The 21,716-nt window shown below is 38.2% G+C and overlaps 1 protein-coding gene across 4 annotated transcripts in view; it reads right to left on the reverse strand.

The window, feature by feature from the left end:
- Positions 1–9,199: 9,199 nt before the first annotated feature.
- MYSM1 (Myb like, SWIRM and MPN domains 1) overlaps positions 9,200–21,716 on the reverse strand; it is a 41,811-nt gene continuing 29,294 nt past the window's right edge. The window contains exons 17-21 of one of the 4 annotated variants that reach the window (XM_036854158.1): positions 21,349–21,481; positions 16,993–17,098; positions 16,757–16,814; positions 14,314–14,491; positions 9,229–14,192 (exon numbers count right to left, since the gene is read on the reverse strand). In XM_036854158.1, coding sequence (XP_036710053.1) covers positions 14,324–14,491; positions 16,757–16,814; positions 16,993–17,098; positions 21,349–21,481 — 465 coding nt within the window. In that variant the 3' untranslated portion in view covers positions 9,229–14,192; positions 14,314–14,323. Of the gene's footprint in view, positions 14,492–16,756; positions 16,815–16,992; positions 17,099–21,348; positions 21,482–21,716 lie in introns of those variants that run through there. The other 3 variants (XM_036854153.1, XM_036854165.1, XR_005020177.1) reach the window with 3 other exon arrangements.

Consider the following 21,716-nt stretch of genomic DNA (forward strand, 5'->3'; position numbering starts at 1 on the left):
AACCACTGGACCTCCAGGGAATTCCCTAAAGCTAAGTTTATTTTATATTTTTTTTAAATTTAATTTAATTTATTTATTTTTTATAGCAGCAGGTTCTTATTAGTTATCAATTTTATACATATTAGTGTACATACGTCAATCCCAATCTCCCAGTTCATCCCAGCACCACCACCACACGCCCCCACTTTCCCCCCTTGGTGTCCATATGTTCATTCTCTACATCTGTGTCTCTATTTCTGCCTTGCAAACCAGTTCATCTGTACCATTTTTCTAGGTTCCACATATATTCGTTAATATACGATATTTGTTTTTCTTTTTCTGACTTACTTCACTCTGTGTGACAGTCTCTAGATCCATCCATACCTCTACAAATGACACAATTTCGTTCTTTTTTATGGATGAGTAATATTCCATTGTATATATGTACCACATCTTCTTTATCCATTCATCTGTCGATGGGCATTTAGGTTGCTTCCATGACCTTGCTAGTGTAAATAGTGCTGCAATGAACATTGGGGTGCATGCGTCTTTTTGAAGTATGGTTTTCTCTGGGTATATGCCCAGTAGTGGGATTGCTGGGTCATATGGTAATTATATTTTTAGTTTTTTAAGGAACCTCCATACTGTTCACCATAGTGGCTGTATTAATTTATATTCCTACCAACACTGCAAGAGGGTTCCCTTTTCTCCACACCCTCTCCAGCATTTGTTGTTTGTAGATTTTTTGATGATGCCCATTCTAACTGCTGTGAGGTGATACCTCATTGTAGTTTTGATTTGCATTCCTCTAATAATTAGTGATGTTGAGCAGCTTTTCATGTGCCATCTGTATGTCCTCTTTGGAGAAATGTCTATTTAGGTTTTCTGCCCATTTTTTGATTGGGTTGTTTGTTTTTTTAATATTGAGCTGCATGAGCTGTTTATATATTTTGGGGGTTAATCCTTTGTCTGTTGCTTCATTTGCAAATATTTTCTACCATTCTGAGGGTTGTCTTTTTGTCTTATTTATAGTTTCCTTTGCTGTGCAAAAGCTTTTAAGATTCATTAGGTCCCACTTGTTTATTTTTGTTTTTATTTCCATTACTCCAGGAGGTGGGTCAAGAAAGATCTTGCTGTGACTTATGTCAAAGAGTATTCTTCCTATGTTTTCCTCTAATAGTTTTATAGTGTCCTGTCTTACATTTAGGTCTCTAATCCATTATGAGTTTATTTTTGTGTATGGTGTTAGGGAGTGTTCTAATTTAATTCTTTTACACATAGCTGTCCAGTTTTCCCAGCACCAATTATTGAAGAGACTGTCTTTTCTCCATTGTATATCCTTGCCTCCTTTATCATAGATTAGTTGACCATAGGTGTGTGGGTTTATCTCTGGGGTTTCTATCCTGTTCCATTGATCTATATTTCTGTTTTTGTGCCAGAACCATATTGTCTTGATTACTGTAGGTTTGTAGTATAGTCTGAAGTCAGAGAGACTGATTCCTCCAGCCCTGTTTTTTCCCTCAAGATTGCTTTGGCTATTTGGGGTCTTTTGTGTCTCCATACAAATTTTAAGATTGTTTTGTTCTAGTTCTGTAAAAAATGCCATTGGTAATTTGATAGGGATTGCATTGAATCTGTAGGTTGCTTTGGGTAGTATAGTCATTTTCACAATATTGATCCTTCCAATCCAAGAACATGTTATATCTCTCCATCTGTTTCTGTCATCTTTGATTTCTTTCATCAGTGTCTTATCGTTTTCTGAGTACAGGTCTTTTACCTCCTTAGGTAGGTTTATTCCTTGGTATTTTATTCTTTTTGTTGTAATGGTGAATGGGATTGTATCCTTAATTTCTCTTTCTGATCTTTTGTTATTAGTGTATAGGAATGCAAGAGATTTCTGTGCATTAATTTTGTATCCTGCAACTTTACCAAATTCATTGATTAGCTCTAGTAGTTTTCTGGTGGCATCTTTAGCATTCTCTATGTATAGTATCATGTCATCTGCAAACAATGACAGATTGACTTCTTCTTTTCCAATTTGTATTACTTTTATTTTTCTTCTTCTCTGACTGCTGTGGCTAGGACTTCCAAAACTATGTTGAATAAGAGTGGTGAGAGTGAACATCCTTGTCTTGTTCCTGATCTTAGAGGAAATGCTTTCAGTTTTTCACCATTGAGAATGATGTTTGCTGTGGGTTTGTCGTATATGGCCTTTATGATGTTGAGGTAGGTTCCCTCTATGCCCACTTTCTGGAGAGCTTTTATCATAAATGGGTGTTGAATTTTGTCAAAAGCTTTTTCTGCATCTATTGAGATGATCATATGGTTTTTATTCTTCAGTTTGTTAATGTGATGTAGCACATTGATTAGTTTGCATATAGTGAAGAAATGTTGCATCCCTGGGATAAATCCCACTTGATCATGGTGTATGATCCTTTTAATGTGTTGTTGGATTCTGTTTGCTAGTATTTTGTTGAGGATTTTTGCATCTATATTCATCAGTGATATTGGTCTGTAATTTTCTTTTTTTGTAGTATCTTTGTCTGGTTTTGGTGTCAGGGTGATGGTGGTCTCATAGAATGAGCTTGGGAGTGTTCCGTCCTCTGCAATTTTTTGGAAGAGTTTGAGAAGGATGGGTGTTAGCTCTTCTCTAAATGTTTGATAGAATTCACCTGTGAAGCCATCTGGTCCTGGACTTTTGTTTGTTGTAAGATTTTTAATCACAGTTTCAATTCCATTACTTGTGATTGGTCTGTTCATATTTTCTATTTCTTCCTGGTTCAGTCTTGGAAGGTTATACCTTTCTAAGAATTTGTCCATTTCTTCCAGGTTGTGCATTTTATTGGCATAGATTTGCTTGTAGTAGTCTCTTAGGATGCTTTGTATTTCTGCAGTGTCTGTTGTAACTTCTCCTTTTTCATTTCTAATTTTATTGATTTGAGTCCTCTCCCTCTTTTTCTTGACGAGTCTGGCTAATGGTTTGTCAATTTTGTTTATCTCCTCAAAGAACCAGCTTTTAGTTTTATTGATCTTTGCTATTGTTTTCTTTGTTTCTTTTTCATTTATTTCTACTCTGATCTTTATGAATTCTTTCCTTCTGCTAACTTTGGGTTTTGTTTGTTCTTCTTTCTCTAGTTCCTTTAGGTGTAAGGTTAGATTGTTTATTTGAGATGTTTGTTGTTTCCTGAAGTAGGATTGTGTTGGTATAAACTTCCCTCTTAGAACTGCTTTTGCTGCATCCCATAGGTTTTGGATCGTCATGTTTTCATTGTCATTTGTCTCTAGGTATTTTTTGATTTCCTCTTCAGTGATCTCTTGGTTATTTAGTAACGTATTGTTTAGCCTCCATGTGTTTGTGTTTTTTACGTTTTTTTCCCTGTAATTGATTTCTAATCTCATAGCGTTGTGGTTAGAAAAGATGCTTGATATGATTTCAATTTTCTTAAACTTACTGAGACTTGGTTTGTGACCCAAGATGTGATCTATCCTGGAGAACATTCTGTGCACACTTGAGAAGAAACTGTGTTATCTGCTGTTTTTGGATGGAATGTCCTATAAGTATCAATTAAATCTATCTGGTCTATTGTGTCATTTAAAGCTTGTGTTTCCTTATTAATTTTCTGTCTGGATGATCTGTCCATTGGTGTCAGTGAGGTGTTAAAGTCCCCCACTATTATTGTGTTACTGTCGATTTCCTCTTTTATAGTTGTTAGCATTTGCCTTATGTATTGAGGTGCTCCTATGTTGGGTGTATATATATTTATAATTGTTATATCTTCTTCTTGGATTGATCCCTTGATATTATGTAGGGTCCTTCCTTGTCTCTTGTAACATTCTTTATTTTAAAGTCTATTTCATTGATATGAGTATTGCTACTCCAGCTTTCTTTTGATTTCCATTTACATGGAATATCTTTTCCCTCCCCTCACTTTCAGTCTGTATGTGTCCCTAGGTCTGAAGTGGGTCTCTTGTAGACAGCATATATAGGGGTCTTGTTTTTGTATCCATTCAGCGAATCTGTGTCTTTTGGCTGGAGCATTTGATCCATTCACATTTAAGGTAATTATTGATATGTATGTTCGTATGACCATTTTCTTAATTGTTTTGGGTTTGTTTTTGTAGGTCCTTTTCTTCTCTTGTGTTTCCCACTTAGAGAAGTTCCTTTAGCATTTGTTGTAGAGTTGGTTTGGTGGTGCTGAATTCTCTTAGCTTTTGCTTTTCTGTAAAGCTTTCAATCTCCATCGAATCTGAATGAGATCTTGCCGGGTGGAGTAATCTTGGTTGTAGGTTCTTCCTTTTCATCACTTTAAGTCTATCATGCCACTCCCTTCTGACTTGTAGAGTTTCTGCTGAGAAAGCAGCTGTTAACCTTATGGGAGTTCCCTTGTATGTTATTTGTCATTTTTCCCTGTTGCTTTTAATAATTTTTCTTTGTCTTTAATTTTTGTCAGTTTGATTACTATGTGTCTCGGCATGTTTAACCTTGGGTTTATCCTGCCTGGGACTCTCTGTGCTTTCTGGACTTGGGTAGCTATTTTCTTTCCCGTGTTAGGGAAGTTTTCGACTATAATCTTTTAAAATATTTTCTCAGGTCTTTTCTCTCTCTCTTCTCCTTCTGGGACCCCTATAATGTCGATGTTGGTGCATTTAATGTTGTCTCAGAGGTCTCTTAGGCTGTCTTCATTTCTTTTCATTCTTTTTTCTTAATTCTGTTCCACGGCAGTGATTTCCACCGTTCTGTCTTCCAGGTCATTTATCTGTTCTTCTGCCTCAGTTATTCTGCTATTGATTCCTTCTAGTGTATTTTTCATTTCAGTTATTGTATTGTTCATCTCTGTTTGTTTGTTCTTTTATTCTTCTAGGTGTTTGTTCTTTAATTCTTCTAGGTCTTTGTTAAACATTCCTTGCATCTTCTCAATCTTTGCCTACATTCTTTTTCGAGGTCCTGGATCATCTTCACCATCATTATTCTGAATGTTTTTTCTGGAACATTGCCTAGTTCCACTTCATTTAGTTGATTTTCCTGGGTTTTATCTTGTTCCTTCATCTGGTACATATTCCTCTGCCTTTTCATTTTGTCTATCTTTCTGTGAATATGTTTTTTTTCCACGGGATGCAGGATTGTAGTTCTTCTTGCTTCTGCTGTTTGCCCTCTGGTGGATGAGGCTATCTAAGAGTCTTGTGCAAGCTTCCTGATGGGAGGGACTTGTAGTGTGTAGAGCTGGGTGTTGCTCTGGTGGGCAGAGCTCAGTAAAACTTTAATCCACTTGTATGCTGATGGGTCTGGCTGAGTTCCCTCCCTGTTGGTTGTTTGGCCTGAGGTGACCCAACACTGGAGCCTGCAGGCTCTTTGGAGGGGCCAATGGCAGACTCTGGGAGGGCTCCTGCCAAGGAGTAATTTCCAGAACTTCTGCTGCCAGTGTCCTTGTCCCCATGGTGAGGCACAGCCTTCCCCTGCCTCTGCAGGAGACCCTCCAACACTAGCAGGTAGGTCTGGTTCATTCTCCTATGGGGTCACTGCTCCTTCCCCCTGGGTCCTGATGCACACACTACTTTGTGTGTGCCCTCCAAGAGTGGAGTCTCTGTTTCCCCCAGTCCAGTCAAAGTCCTGCAATCAGATCCCGCTAGCCTTCAAAGTCTGATTCTCTAGGAATTCCTCCTCCCGTTGCCGGACCCCCAGGTTGGGAAGCCTAACGTGGTGCTCAGAACCTTCAATCCAGTGGGTGGACTTCTGTGGTATAAGTGTTCTCCAGTCTGTGAGTCACCCACCCAGGGATTTGATTTTATTGTGATTGTGCCCCTCCTACTGTCTGTGGATTCTCCTTTGTCTTTGGATTTGGGGTGTCTTTTTTTGGTGAGTTCCAGTGTCTTCCTGTCGATGATTGTTCAGCAGTTAGTTGTGATTCTGGTGCTCTCGCAAGAGGGAGTGAGTGCACGTCCTTCTACTCTGACATCTTGAACCAGTCTCCTAAAGCTGAGTTTAAAATGGGGATAATAAAACTTCTTTCAGGGTTGTTGTGGGGATTAAATGTTATACCGTTATGTATAGCATTTAGACCTGTAACTATAAATGGATGATGCTATTATTATAATACCTTCAAAATGAAACCTTGAAAAATGAAAATGGCTACCCTGTAGATACCATGAAACAAGGATGCTCACCCCAAGATCACACAATGTCAAGGCACTAGGCAACCAAATGATTTACAGTGTTTACACATTCAGCCAGATGTGCAATCTTCTCTTTGTAAAGCCAAGCAACACTGCAGGGCTGAGATCATCGTGCTCATAGACTGTGACGGAGGGCCCTCTAGTGGTTTTAGATATTAACATTTTCATTAAAAAGATTGAAGAACAAATGGAGTTTTGTGGATTTATAAGCAAACAGCAAGGATTTGGGGTTCGTTAATCTTAGATAAAGCTAATAAAGCTAATCTTAGATTAAAGCTAATAAAGGGCCATTAATTATATCACTTCTAATAGTAATTCTTTAGTCAACTTTTTCCATAAAAGTCATGTTCTGGGCATTTATTAGATCTTGCAGTTCTGAAAGACAAAATTACATTTTAAATTAAAACATAAATTATATTGAAGATTTGAATTGCACATAAAATCTTCAGAGTAGTTCTTTATGCCATGAAATTAAAAATAATTTGGAATCACTCAAAAGGATGGTGCAATAGCAAAACTGTGGTTTTTCTAGACGTAACCTTGCTACAATCTTGACTGTATGACTGGGCAATGCCTTGCTTCATTTCTATGGACCTCGGTTTCTTCATATTAGAAGATAGGACTCTAAGCCTAAACGTTTCCAAGGTCCTTTCCAACTTTTAAGATTCTTTGATTTTAGGCGGATACGTTATCCATTTTCTTTTAATACTCGGGCTCTGGCACAGTAATTTAAAGTCCATTTGAAGATGAATTCATAACATTCTATAAAACCAACCCTAGCCACCTGTAACAGAGATGGCTAGTCACTAACAAAGATTCGTGTTCTCCTTCCACAGTGTAGAATCTTGTGAAGCAGTTGTGCAATCAGGACTCCATTGAGCGGCCCACCTTGGCATCAAGGTAGGACCATATGACTAGTTCTTAAAGAAATGTGAGCAAAACCGTTGTGTGTACTCCAAGCCAAGGTCAATTATCATGTGTGATTCTGTTCTTTCTCAACCACCTGTCCTCAAATGGATGACACCTGCGCTACTTAGAGTCACAAGATGCCAGAGCCACATGGGAAAGGAATCTGGGTACCCGAACTACCTGTGGGAGTTGAGCTGCTCAGGGGAGCCACCCAATCAGAACAGCTGCAGTGCACTTTGTGTGAGAAATAAACCAGTGTTAAGACACTGAAAATTAGGGGTGGTTTGTTCTAGCAGCTAGCTTTAATTATCCTAACATACTCTCCAAATCTGTGATGTTGCAATCTAATTAGAGGTTTTGCCTAAAAGCAATCTCTCTCTCTGTCTCTCTCTCTCTCTCTGGCAGTGCGGGGTGGGGGTGGGGGGTATGTGACAGGGACGATTAGTCTACTCATTGTTTTGTGATTAGGAAGATGGTTCTGAAAAAGGTCTTATCAAGATTTCCTTTATTTTGTTACACAAAGGGAGTCTGATGTGGACAATCTTCTGGGTATCGATGGTTCAAGATGCCACAATTACCGCTGAGTCCTAATTATGAGGTGTTTTGGAACAAAAGAAAGTTCAATGATCACTAATCTAGGTAAAATGAACTAAGCAGTGAACTCGCTTTCAGAAATTGTCCAATTCTTCCGCATTTTGAGGTGAACTTGTTAATGGGGGAAGGTGGGAGAGGAATCATGGATTATACCCAGTAACAGGTATCAGAGTTATTAACTGATAAGTTTTGTTTTTGATAGCAGGAAAAATATGGAAGACAAAAGCAAGTTTTTTATTTAGCTATATCTCTCTGCATATACTGACAATATTGCATATACTGACAATATTGTATTTAAGCTAGCATTCTATGGGAAGATAATTGAGAATCAGTGATGTAGAAACACATCAGCAACAGTAAGAAAAACCATCATTACAGTACAAATTAGATTGTGGGACAATGCTGGTCTGGAGCTACAGGCTATGACGCTGGCCAATCAGAAAATTATAGCAAATGCTTAATTAGCAGGAATCCATAACAGCTGTACAGCCTTGTGGAATTAGCACTCTTAGGATTTTATTATACTTTGCCACCTAAATTACTTTCATTTAGGAGCCTGAATTCAAATTGGTTCTGTAAACAAGATGATGAACGTGGCTGTACTACTATGAGAAAAATTAGCTTGTGGAAATTGAAATTTTTTTCTGCAGATACTAACAAAATGTAAGGGGTACATAGATCTTCATTTAGCAATTAAACACCTAGGAATCTATTCAGAGAAATTTTAGAAGTGTGCAAAAATTATTTTTCATAGAAAAATGGGAACATCTAAAGTTCATCAGTTGAAAACTGATCAAATTAATTATGGCAAATCTATACTACAGAATGCTATGCACCTCTTGCAAAGAATGAATAGATGTTTATGTGCTGAGATGGAAAGAAGTCCTCAATAAAAGGACAGACATTGAAGATACGTATGTACTGAATATACACAAGTCTGATCCTGTTTTTCTGTTTTTGAAATTGATAGGTTTTGCAGAAGATAAGGACTGGGAAGTTAAGGACCAGTTAATGAGTTAATTCTAAGGTGAGAATTTTCTGTCAATTTATACCTTTTGTATCCTTAGTTGGTTGACTGAATGTGAATTACCTTCATAATTAACATCTTCACATACCCTACCCTCTGGCCAAAGACTCACCACTCTAAATCTTTTTTCATTCCTTACCTCCATGCCTATGCTCTAAGATCACTTCTCTCTGGAACATCTTCCCCAAATGTCATTTTGGTTTAAAGGTGATCTCTTCCGAGCAATCTCACTGCTTACATTCTAGAGGATTCTCATTTATCTAAAACACCTCTTACCCTTGAAGTCTTACAGGCATTTGTAATCAGTTCCAGTTTGTATCCTAGTGTCTTAGCTACCTATGTCAGGTTTTATGTTTCCCACTTATTACGTAGTAGGTAGTAGGATTCTTGTGGAAAGAAACCAAGACATTCATCTTTGTGCCCCTACAACGCCCAACAAATGTTTGCTGAATTAATGGGGCACTGTTTGTAATTCAGTGTGCATGCTGCTAATGATTTAGAAAGCAACCAAATGATTCACCACTTTACTTTCAAAATTTTATTTATATAGAATCTTCAGAATGTTTCCCTTTAAATTTTACAAGCTAAAACCCCAAAGCTTAAAATCAGATATTTTATGTCACAGTACATAAAATAAAGTACAAGGAGGAGAGTTCAATCATTTTGAGGAAAAGCTTTCATAATTGTACAAACATTAATATTTACAATATTCTTTATTACAGATATAGACAACATGGCATATTTAAAAGCACAGAATAGTTGAAATCATTATATTTTATTACAGAACATTCCAAAATTCAAACTAATAAAGAAATCCATAAACACTGATAACATTTGGGGAAAACAACAGCAACAGGTTTACCAATAATCATAGTAAACTTATACATAATACACAATTTACACATCAAATCGACAAATTTAAAGATATATATGACCTATCTATTTAAATCATGCTACCATCTAAATACTATTTTATAATCCATAGGTTGAAACAAATGTTCTGTGGTAACCTATGAAACAGGAATACAAACTATAAAATCATAATTAACATACTTCTTAATTCGTAAGAGAGTACTCCAGGAAACCTCAAAGACAGCAGATCAGGCATTTTTTGCTGACATTAAAGTTCTTATGAATATATTCATAAATATAGTCAAAGGTATAAAATAAAACAACCCAGATACCACAAGTTAAGTTTACCTTCTCAAATTTAGTTTGGTATAGAGCCCCTGGCATAATCACAGCTTCTCTGGGATATTCTGACTTTCTCCTGACTTAGGGGGGATGACATATTTATTCTTTGCCTTGTTCCAGAAAGGATTTAAGGTAGCTTAAAAGATAAGATTTAGAAAATACCAGAAAGCACAATTATAGGTTAAATGAAAAAACAGAATTTGGGGGAACAGTACACATAAAACCATTTAAGAAAAGGTCAGGAATTAAGCTAAAGTATATTACATTATTCTCCACAGTGATTTTCTGGAAATATTGCAAAATATGGCATTAATTTGTAAGAAAACTATTAAACCACTGGTAAATTGGAGGTGCAGATCAAATTTCTTTGTTAAATTTTGTATTAACCCTGATGAAACAGATGATGTTACAAATGTATGTGCTTTTTTCTTCGTGCTTGTGAGAAAAAAGTTTTCCTAAATGTCATAATATGTGACTCTAGATTTAGTGTCTAGTTCTGGGTAGAGAAGAGCATAGGTAAAAAAAAAAACAAAACAAAACAAACCACAACATTTGGGTACTCTGACTTAATTTCTACTGAGAAACCCACCAACTGGACGCTTGCTGATGACCTGAGGATGGTAGCTACCTTCCAGGTGGCCAGGTGTCCTATGGCTCTATTGTAGGGACAGGACAAAGCATCAGTTCTAGGGCCTCCTGACTGCATCAGTTCCTCCAGGTCTTACAGCTCACTTCATTAGGACCCAGCAAGACAAAGAAGAAGAAGGTAAACTGAAGAGCAGGAAGCCCACTCAGGTTGGCATGCTGAGACCACAGTCTCCTCTGCTGCCCAGATGGTCTGCATGCCACAGCCCTTGCCCCAGTCCTTTGGGGGAGGAAAGTTATGGAGAGAGGGCTGGGGCAGCATTAGTCAGCTTCTGGGAAATATGAATGGGTTTGTTCAACTCTATTCTTCAGGCCCTGCTTTCAACACATGACAATGAAGGATCTTGTACCTATACACTGTCAGGTAAGAAGTGAGGGAGTGAGGATGAAAAAAAAGGGCTTGACGGAAACACAGGAAGAAAAGGCGGCAGGACATGTGGCATGAGTTTCAAAACTATCGATTAAGAATAGAATAAAATATCTACCTGAAAACTGAAGTTAGCCACAGCGGCCTATCGTTCTTTGGGGGATGAATGGTCCCAAGTAACACTCCTGAATTTTGGTCACGTCGGTAAAGAACAAAGTTCAAGTCTATGGATCTAAAGCTGCAGGTACTGCAATGTTCTTGGCTGTGTGGCAAAGTTCCTCTAGGGTTTGTGAGGTGGGTTTATAGGGGAGCGGGTAGTGACTGCCATTTTCCCAATAGTACCCTTCATAGCATAGGCAGGGCCAACTTATCTATTAGGCACCAGGTCTCAGGCCCATAATACATTCAGAGGCCCCCCAAAATGTTTTAATTTCTTTTAAATTCGTAAGAAAAAAACCAAACTTTTAGATTTAAGGATGTGTTTATATATAATATAAAATTCATTTTATACAAATGCAATTGTAACATTAATTTTTAATTTTTTATGGAAGAAGAGGCCTAAGAAGGCAAAAGTGTCTAAGGCCTATGAAAGTCATAAAGCTGCTCTGAGGGCCAGTGGTTCAAGGCTAAAATTACAGAGGGGTAAGGAGAGTCTGATCTTGTGGGTCTCATTCCACTGATTTTTCTTTTTTTGAATGTTACTTTGGGATTAGATTTTTAAGAGTGCTAGGTCAAATACTAGTGAAGTATTTGTGTCAATTTCCACCAGGCAAGCTGGAAAAGGAAAATAAATTAAGCTCATTATTTTATTGTCATTGTGCAAAAGAAAGAACCAAATCAGGATGAAGAGACTTGGATGTTTTCAAGTCCCATCTTCACTCTGTAAAAATTACTAGAGGTAGGTTTCCCTCTGAGACCCTCCCTGCCTCCTAAACTTCCTGCATTACACTGCCACTCTCAGCCCTAGACATCCTCTGTGCTTCTCAAGGCCTAGCTCCTACTGCCCTCAGCAGGCCAAGGTTGGCAGTGACAGGAATGTGGGCACCTGTAGTTACAAAAATGTTTTAAGAATATGATGAGAGAAAAAAAAAAACAATGAATGAGGGAGGAGGGGAGGAAGATATCAGATTTTAATCTAAAATTACATGATGCAAAAAAAAAAAAAAAAAATGGGGAAAGATTTATACCAAAATGTTAACTGTGCTTTCTGCTTTTTAAAAAATATTTTCTCATAAGTGTACTCTATCATCAGAAAAAAACAGTATTATTTTAAAAATTGTTCTCTCAAAGCTCTGAACTCTGAATATTAGCACCTTTGAGAGTCCCTTATAGTATGGCTTCGGTTACTAAATGTGGTGAACCACCAGCATGCAGAGGACCCAGACTGAGAACAGAACTTTCAACAATTTCCACTAGTTTCCAACCCCAATTCATCAATATTACTGGGAAATGTCAATCAAGAAAGCTAATTAATACCACTTTCTAGGATCTGTTCCTGATACAATGAAGAAAGTATGTCAAAAGGAAGGGTAGAAAGGAACGAATCACTACCCTTTTACAGAATCACAGACTTTCTGCCCTTGAATTACAGGTGAAGATTCTGAGGTCCAGAAGGTTATGTGATCTTACCACTGCCACACAACAAAGCTGGTAAGAGAATTAGGGTAAAAACTCAGGGTTCCTGATTCTTGGTCTATAGCTCTAATAAGCCCAGTCCCAAAAGTAACTGCTTTGTAAGTTATGTTTCACTGTTTATCCTAAATACATATAGAAAAATGGAAAATACTACCACTTTTCTTTAAAAACATTCATTAATTTGGGAACTGTAACATCTCAAAATACAAGCTCCAGGTGGGTAAGTCCAACAATCAGAGTGAATCATAAGATTTTAGACCTGAAAGGATGCAGGGCAGATAATTTAGACCTCGGTTACACATGAATTTAGGCCCAGAGAAGGTAAACTATATCCCCCAAATCACAAGGCTGAGTCAAGACCCAGGTCATCTAAAACTGGCTCACTGCTCCTTCCAATACTGACTTATTTTCCTTGGATATTCATTAAACCAAAAAAGGCAAAAGTACAGAATCATATGCAGATTAGAAGTAATAAAACTGATATTAATAAGAATGCTTGGAGAAAGGACATTAGTCAATTCTTTAGTTAACAGAAGTAAACTAAAATCTATCAGAATAAATCAGGCAGCATGACTACCAACTTTCATTTGAAAACAAACTTAAATGTAAACCACAATTTTTAGTTTTATTGTTGTTTGAAGATGATACAAGACCTTTCAATGTCTCAGGCTCATGCATTTGAAAATAAATTCTAAATGTTTGCAATTCTCTGGAGCAGGGTTTGGAAGATAATGGCCAGCAACCTGTTTTCTGTGAGCCTCATGAGCTAAGAATGGTTTTATGTTGTTAAAGGGTTGTTAAAAAACATAAAGAAGAATGTCTGATAGAGATGGTGTGTAGCCTGCAAAGCCTAAGTTACTAACTGCCCCTTTACATAAAAAGTTCACTGACCCCTGTTCTGGATTCAGCAAGTACATGAAACGGGGCTGAATACATAATATGTCCTGGAAGGATTTTTTGTTTTTAAAATTAAATCTGATCTATTTAAGCTTTATTGTAATCTGCCTCTTTCTCCTCATAGCAGGTAGTAGGAAAAAATAAAAGTCTAGTTTAAGGGTTATGATTACCTGTGTTCTAGTTAACCGAGGCTTTATCACACAAATGAACATAAGTGGACCTATAGTTGAAGCTTATTATGTTACGTATCTGAAATCCATACAAAATGTTTCAGCTGAGAAAATGGCATATCCTATAGTAGTGTTGTTATACAATAAAATGGAAGCAAATATCTGTAATTAAAAAACTGGTAATTTGATTCTCTCCTTTAGGTCTCTAGTCTGTTTTGAAGATTTTCTCCTGATGCCTCCCCTGGCCTCCCACAGCATGTCCTTAGATTCATTAAACCAGCAGTTCTCAACCATGTTAATTACCGCTGTGACCACCCACCCGTATCTCATTTGCAACCATAAACAAGCCTCACCAAAACACATGAAAAGAATAGAAGTGCTCCTCATGAGACAGGAGACAGCAAAACTGGAATGACTAGTTCAGGGGGAAATAACAATCTGAGACACACTGCACTTATCAACCTGAAGAGAGCAGGGGGGCCGCCCTTCAGTCCACACCCTGCTGACCGGCCGAGGAGGACTGAGCGCCACATATGAAAACAAGTCCAAGCCCGTGTCTCTTTCTTGTCACATGGTTTATGTGGCAAAATTTGGATTTCATGAACTAGCAAAAAAATAAAAATAAAAAAAAAATCACAGCTGTACCACTGTTAACTGAATTACAATAATTTCAAGGCTATAACTCTGAAAGTACGGTCTACTGTGTCGCGGTTAAGACGTCTTACTTTAAAATAGTCACGTTAACAGCACCTTTGGCTCCACGGCGCACTTCTCTTCGGCCGCTCCGTTCTCTGGCTGGCTTTTGTAATTGGAAAGGAATAAATTTTCTATTTGGGTCAAGAATTCTTCAGCAATGAAGCAATTGGCCACTTTGCTCAGAGTTTTCCTCAGACACTCCAAAAGCTAGTTGAAAAGGAAAGTTTTATATTTAAAACAAAAAGTGGTAAGAAGAGGGTTTGCATCACTATCACTATTTTATCCCTTTCCAAATCTCCCCTTTTCTAATGCTTAAATGAGAAACATTCTCCTTAAAGGTGACTGAGGATAAACTTGTGTTTAATAACTGTACAGCTGAAGTGCAGGAAGCCATTGCTGAGGAATGCTTAGCAAAGCTTGTCCTGAGCCCAGCTCAACAGAAGAAGCACAATTCTTCAGTCTGCTACAAATTGTTTGTGGAACTTCTAGGGGTTCCCAGGACCCCGGTCGCCTCCCAACTGCTGTCCATGTCCTCACCCCACCCCCCATCCTGGGGCAGTGCCTCTCCCCACAGCGGCCTTAAATCTAGGTGTGTTAGTCCAGCACCTCCTTGGTGAGTAATTCTTTGAGACTGGGGGGTGGTGTGGGCGTCAGGCCTGCCTCTTGCAGGGCCTGAAGCTGGGCCTCTGACTGGCGTTTGTCCAGGCCCAGGTGCCAGGAGAGTCGCACTTGGGCTTCCAGAAAGGGTACCAGAAAAGGGTGAGGGCTCTTGTCCCACAGCAGCTGTAGGGCCTTCTCACAGCGTGCCCGGGACTCCCCAGGGTCCTCCAGCTCCTGGTGGCACACAGCCAGCCCCACCAGGGTCAGCAGAGGGCGGTCTGGGCCCGACGGGACACCCAGCTGGGCCTGCAGCTGCCAGGCGTTGGCCCAGAGTGCCAGGGCCTCACGGTAGAGGCCAATGGAGGTGAGGTGCAGTTCCTTTCTGATTTTATATAAGGAGATAAAACTGAGATTGCATGTATGATGCTTTCTACTTTGGACAAACTTGTGACTTTGCTTCTTTTTTTAGTAGTTTTATTTACAAAGCCAAGAATCCTATGGGATAAAAATCTATGTACATAAAAATACAGGATTCTACCATTTCAAAAATAGGATGATAGAGTCTATTTCCTGGGAAATGTGCATATTAATCTTCCAACAGAGCAAAGAAAAAGTGGCTATAATAGGAGGGGGTAAAAAATATTAAAAAGAGGGACTTCCCTGGTGGCGCAGTGGTTAAGAGTCCGCCTGCCAATGCAGGGGACATGGGTTCGATCCCTGGTCCCAGGAGATCCCACGAGCAACTAAGCCTGAGAGCCACAACTACTGAGCCCGCGCGCCACACTACTGAAGGAAGGCTACATGCTCTAGGGCCCGCATGCTGCAACCACTGAAGCCCGCCCACCTAGAGCCCGTGCTCTGTGACAAGAGAAGCCACTGCAATAAGAAGCCCGCACACTGCAGTAAGAGTAGCCCCGGCTCGCTGCAACCAGAGAAAGCCCACGTGCAGCAATGAAGACCCAATGCAGCCAAAAAAAAAAAAAAAGTTAAAAAGAAATTTAATGTTAAAATTTTCTATTCCCAAACTGTTACCAAAGGAAAAAAAGAAAGACCAATGTTGCCAATCTTATTGAAATTCATTATACTCATAGAAACAAAACTAGAAGTGAAATAAAATAATTCAAGACTCTTTTTTCCTACCAGAAAGTTAAGTAAAATGACCATTTAAATTTTTTTTTTTTTTTGTTAAAGGAATTCCTTTATTTTTATTATTTATTTATTTATTTTTGGCTGAGTTGGGTCTTCGTTTCTGTGCAAGGGCTCTCTCCAGCTGCGGCAAGCTGGGGCCACCCTTCATCGCGGTGCGCGGGCCTCTCACCACCGCGGCCTCTCCTGTTGCGGAGCACAGGCTCCAGACGCGCAGGCTCAGTAGTTGTGGCTCACGGGCCCAGTCGCTCCGTGGCACGTGGGATCCTCCCAGACCAGGGCTCGAACCCGTGTCCCCCGCATTGGCAGGCAGACTCTCAACCACTGTGCCACCAGGGAAGCCCTGACCATTTAAATTTAATTGTTAGATTTATACTACCGTTTTTAAAAATGATCAATTGTTAAAGCTAAATGGAAACATGGCACTTTTGAATTTAATAAAATAAGAAAAATGTTCTCCATTGTGTACAATAATAATCTGCTAAGAAATTTATCAGCCAACATGAACAAATTTTTTCTAAAACAGCATTATTTCTATATGCAAGCATGGGCACCAAAACACATTACTAATTATCTCCTAGAAATTAATTTTAGAAAGAAAAAAGCAATAAAGGAAATACACAGAAGGTGTATCCACAAAGCATTAGGCATCATGGGAAAACACATCAAGATGAATAGCTTTGGAATCTGTGAGCAATGAAACCAATTAAAGTGAAGGCAGCTTACTTTCTGCAAACAAGTCAGGTCAGAATCCCGGCGAAAGATTTTATCCATGGGGACACTGCTGTTGGAAGAAATATGAAAACAAACCAATGAAACAAATACTATAAACGAATCAGTTTTGTAATAAACTATCACTGATGCCATACATCACAATTTTATATTTAACTTGGGTTTTTCCTAAAACGTAATTTAATGAGAAACACTGCAGATGTGCAACCATCTCAAACCACAGTACATACCTCCGGGATAGCCCGTATTTTTCTATTATCCATTTTGTCTTTTCAAACACTAATCCCCACCGAGGTTCTTCTAACATCTGTTGTACTTCAAATTTATAAGGTAAACCTAGAAAAGCATAAAGCAGCACATTTTTACCAACTATTTCTTAAATCTCCAATCTCCTTTTAATTACTTAAAATTCCCCTTCGTGTTTTCACAACCGCAGTTTGGCAGACCAGCTAAACAGCACGTTAAAACATAGTGGGCATTCATTAAATATGCACTGCCTGGCTGAACTTGGTTCATCAAGCGTATTAATGCCAAGCAATTAATAAAGAAAAGTAAAAGTGCCATTTTCATGACAATTCTATGCAAGGAACTGTGACAGGTAAGATGATCACATAATTTATCATCCAAACCAAGACACTTTTGGAGTGAAAGCTGGCACTATTAATAATTGTGCCAGAACCACAGGCTTAAATTGGGATTGACCTAGGCAAACCAAGATATATTCCATCCCAGTGATATTTTTTTTTTAACACATGTTATCAAGCTTACAGCACTGCTATAAGGTAGGTAGCATTATTCCTATTTAACAGATAAAACTGAGGCTGAGACAGGTTGAACAAGCTCCTTCCACTAGTAAAGCAAAGAGCTTGGATTTCAAACCCCACCAGGCTTGCCCGACTTCTGAGCCCACATTCATTCCACCTCCCTCTCCGTGCTGATCTAAGACTAGACAGGGGCTAGGTTTAATTCTGGAGAGCCAGTAACTGCACTTGAGTCACGCTAAACTCTGGAGGAAACAAGTCCAAGGGGTAGATATCACGTACATAAGTTAGAAAGGAAAAAATACCAAAAGACGAGCCTACTTAGACATTTCTCACATATCTTTCAAAATCTCCATGTAATTGTATTTGCAGTATATTAAAGGCTCAGCTGATTCATTACCAAAGGCCAATACCATAATAACACTTATATAATGCTTACTCTGTGCCAGGCTTTATATATAAAGGTGCTTTTTATATAGATGTAAGGCCAGTTACATGAACTAGCTACCAGTGTTGTCCCCAGTGTTTTTTTTGACGAGGACACTGAGCCACAGAAAGGTTACTAAATAACCTGTTCTTGGACATATCTAATTAGTAAGAGGTAGAGCCAGGATTTGAACCCAGGCAGTCTGGCTCGAGTTTATGTCCTTAATCTTTACATTATACTGCCTCTCAACTTGCATTTTTGCCATCGTAGGCTTTTCGAGTAAACAAAATGTCAGCAAATCAGAAGGTATTAAGAAAAAAATCATAATTCTACTTCCACACAATACAAGCATAATTTGTCAATGTGCCCTAAAAAGGCTTTTTCTCCCCATTTTTTTTCAGGTGTATGGAAGGAGAGAAAGGAACAGCAAGCCTGATGATAACTGATCTTTTTTCATTTCTCAATTCTCTTCTATTTCATTTTCCCCCTCCAGGAACTTAAGAAGAGTGACACATTATAGTACACAAGCTATTACACAAACTCCTTTTGTGATAACAATCATTTACTTGATATGTTTTGATTACCTACTAAGCACAGACAATAGCTATGATCATAACTACCTATTTTAGACCTATTATTTACTAAGCACCTTACATACATTACTGACAATCTCTACAACCTCCCGTAAGCAAGTTAATAATTTTTTCTCATTTTACAGATGTGGCAAATGAGAATGAGAGGGATTAAGTAACCTGCCCAAGGTAAAATAACTAATAAATATCAGAGCTGGGATCTGAATCCAGGTAAGCAACTCCTACTCTTAATGAAAGTAAAAAATGAGACTAAAAGAGAGGTAAATAAATAAATACATTTTCAGTCTGTGCTCATAAAAAAACCATGAAAATACACACACACACACACACACACAACACGTTATACACCTCTATTTGGTATTAAGAATACTTTCTAAGTTAAAAAAACGGCACTAAAACCAGTAAAAATTTCTTTTTTGTACTGATTATTTTTTGATATGCTTATTATTTTTTTAAATTGAGGTATAGTTAATTTACAATGTTGTGTTATTTTCAAGTGTATAGCAAAGTGATTCAATTACACATATATGTACTGATTATTTTTATCCACTAAAGTGTCAGAATAAAACGAATCACTAAGTATATTTCTGGCCTATTACAAATAGAGAAAATGATTAACCATTAGACATACTGTAAAGATAGGATTTGGGTACACACCTAATAGAGGGGGAAAAAAAAGAATGAATCAATGAATGAACAAATAAATAAGTAAAGGACCCAGTTCAAAGTACTGTAACACAAGGTATCCCAGGGCTTCTAGGAAATTTTAATTCTTGAACCAGAAGGTTTCCAAGAGGAGCAAAGAGAAGAACCGAGGATTAAGACCTAACAAACAGGGTTAACAACGGTCAAGTCATGTAAGAGGCAGCTCTGCCCAAGAGAACTTTCTGCAATGATGGTAACGTGGAATACTTGTGTGCTGTGACGGTAGCTTATGCAAGAATCCAGCACTGTGCCCGCTAATCTTTCGGGTGATTCTTTCCCATCTGGGGTAGTCTGTTCACACACATGCATTGGTCTTTATCTTGCTAAACAATAAATTTGAACCTTCTACAAATCTTTGGAGTCTGCTCTCTAGGCAGCTTTCTGCTCTCTGGTACAATGTCTTGCAAATTTAGTTGCCCTGGTCTCCTTGCTCTTACCTCCATCACCTCAACTCAGAGTCTGCTAGGCTCTGGGTGGGTTTCTCCACCTTGTGCCACACCTGGAAGTTCTTTTAAGTCAATAAGCTAGGTTAACTTGGGCTCACTTTGTTTCCCATCTCTCAGGAATCATATTCCTTCACTGTTTGATGTTATATCCTAAATACCACTGTTCTCTATATTTTGTCCAGTTTTTTGGTTGTTTCAGACAGGTCCTTGTTACTTCATTTTGGTCAGCAGTAGGATTCTAGGAACTGAATTTTAAATTTCATTTAATTCTAATTAATTTAAACAGTCACACGTAGCCACATGTGACTGTATTAGACAGCATCAGAGTAGAGGCTCACTCCCCAAATCTAGCAGAATGTGACAGTAAGACATGGTTTAAATGGAGGACAAGTTCACTGTGATTCTTCCTTTTGTTAACTTTTTGTAAAATTATACTGGCGTAAAGAATGATGTATATATGCGCTATGTTCAAAATGGGCATTTTGGACTAAAGTTAATGTCAATACTATTCATTCAACAAAAACCTATAGAGCACTGACCACTCCTTAGGTATAAGGCAATTGATTAGGTACTACAGGAGATACAAAGAAGGCATAGTTCCTGCTCTTTGGGGCTCACAATTTAGTGAGACAGGCTAAATAAATAAACTATATTAAAACATGCAAGCAACCATGAAGGCAGGAAACAAATGTTGCAGGTGCACAAAGAATAGAGCAACTAATAGTAAATGACATGAGGGGTGGTAGTGCTGGGGTCTTTGCCAAAGAGGGTATTTTTGTGACATTATTAAGAATGAAGAAATTAATTTGTTAAACATTCATTTAGTACCTACTTTATGCCAGGCCCTGTGCTAGAAACTGAGAATAGAAAAATGAGTACAATATCATATCTACCTTCAAGGGGCTCATGAGCTAATGGGGAAGAGTATCATGTAGAGTGACAGTATCCAGAGAGGACAGTCAACCAGAGCAGTGGTATTAAGGATGAAAAGAGAGTATCCTAGAGATGTAATTGTTTCCTCTCATCTTTTCCTTCCATCCACACTTGCCTCTTACACTCCCCTACTTTCCCTAGTCTGCTACACTAATTCTCTATCCAGCCAGAGCTGACTGGAACAGCAGCGGACATAAATTCCAAAGGAACCAAGTCATATGATGGGCTAAACCAACCAAATTCTTTCTTGAGAGAGACAGATATAAAAATCGTTAGGCACTGTTGAGCCTAAACTGGGAGATCATGGATAGCTAGTGGTAGGGTGGTCATTATTCTTTATTAATATTATTTTTTCATTTGAATGTCATTGCAGAGAAAGCCAATCTGCATTTATCCAGAATTTTCAAGAGAACAGAAGGGACTTTGTTTTGCTTACTGCAATGTCTCCAGGACCTAATACACACACACTGCTTGGCCATAAGTTTTCTCTACATGGTAATGTTTTTGCCCAGTGGCCATGGTAACACAGTGGGAACTTTAATGCAGAAGGAAATCATAAAAGGAAAGAGGGTGGCTGCACTACATGGTATGCAAACAGTGATTCCCTAGTTGAGGACACAAACTTTTCCATCAAATCGCTTTCAACAGGTATAAATTCTGTGATTTGTAAGATTCAAAAAAAATGAAAGTAGAAGTCGGATTATTTTTGTTGAAAACTTACGATAAGAGCCATCTGGGCTAATTTCATCACTTATAACCAGGCAGGTAATCTGAGAATAAGGTAAAGGATTATTTCTATTATAAGGACTAACAATCATTCCAATGAACTTTGCACCGCCTCTGGAGAAGTAACTCTACAATTTAAAAAAAAGTATAATTAGTTTCAACCACATAAATTTAAAAGTCAGTATTTACCCATACCAACATTTTAAACATCCAATAGAGGAAAAGGGAATGCAAAAGTGTGTTAAAAACTTCACTTCCGAACAGCAACTAAATTTATTCCATACCCTAAAATTTTCAGGCCAAAACATGTCCAACCCAACCTGAACAGATCACTTTTTTTTTAAGATCACCCTTAAAAAGATC

This window comes from Balaenoptera musculus, chromosome 1 (assembly GCF_009873245.2).
Source record: "Balaenoptera musculus isolate JJ_BM4_2016_0621 chromosome 1, mBalMus1.pri.v3, whole genome shotgun sequence".
In the NCBI taxonomy this organism is placed as follows: Eukaryota; Metazoa; Chordata; class Mammalia; order Artiodactyla; family Balaenopteridae; genus Balaenoptera; species Balaenoptera musculus.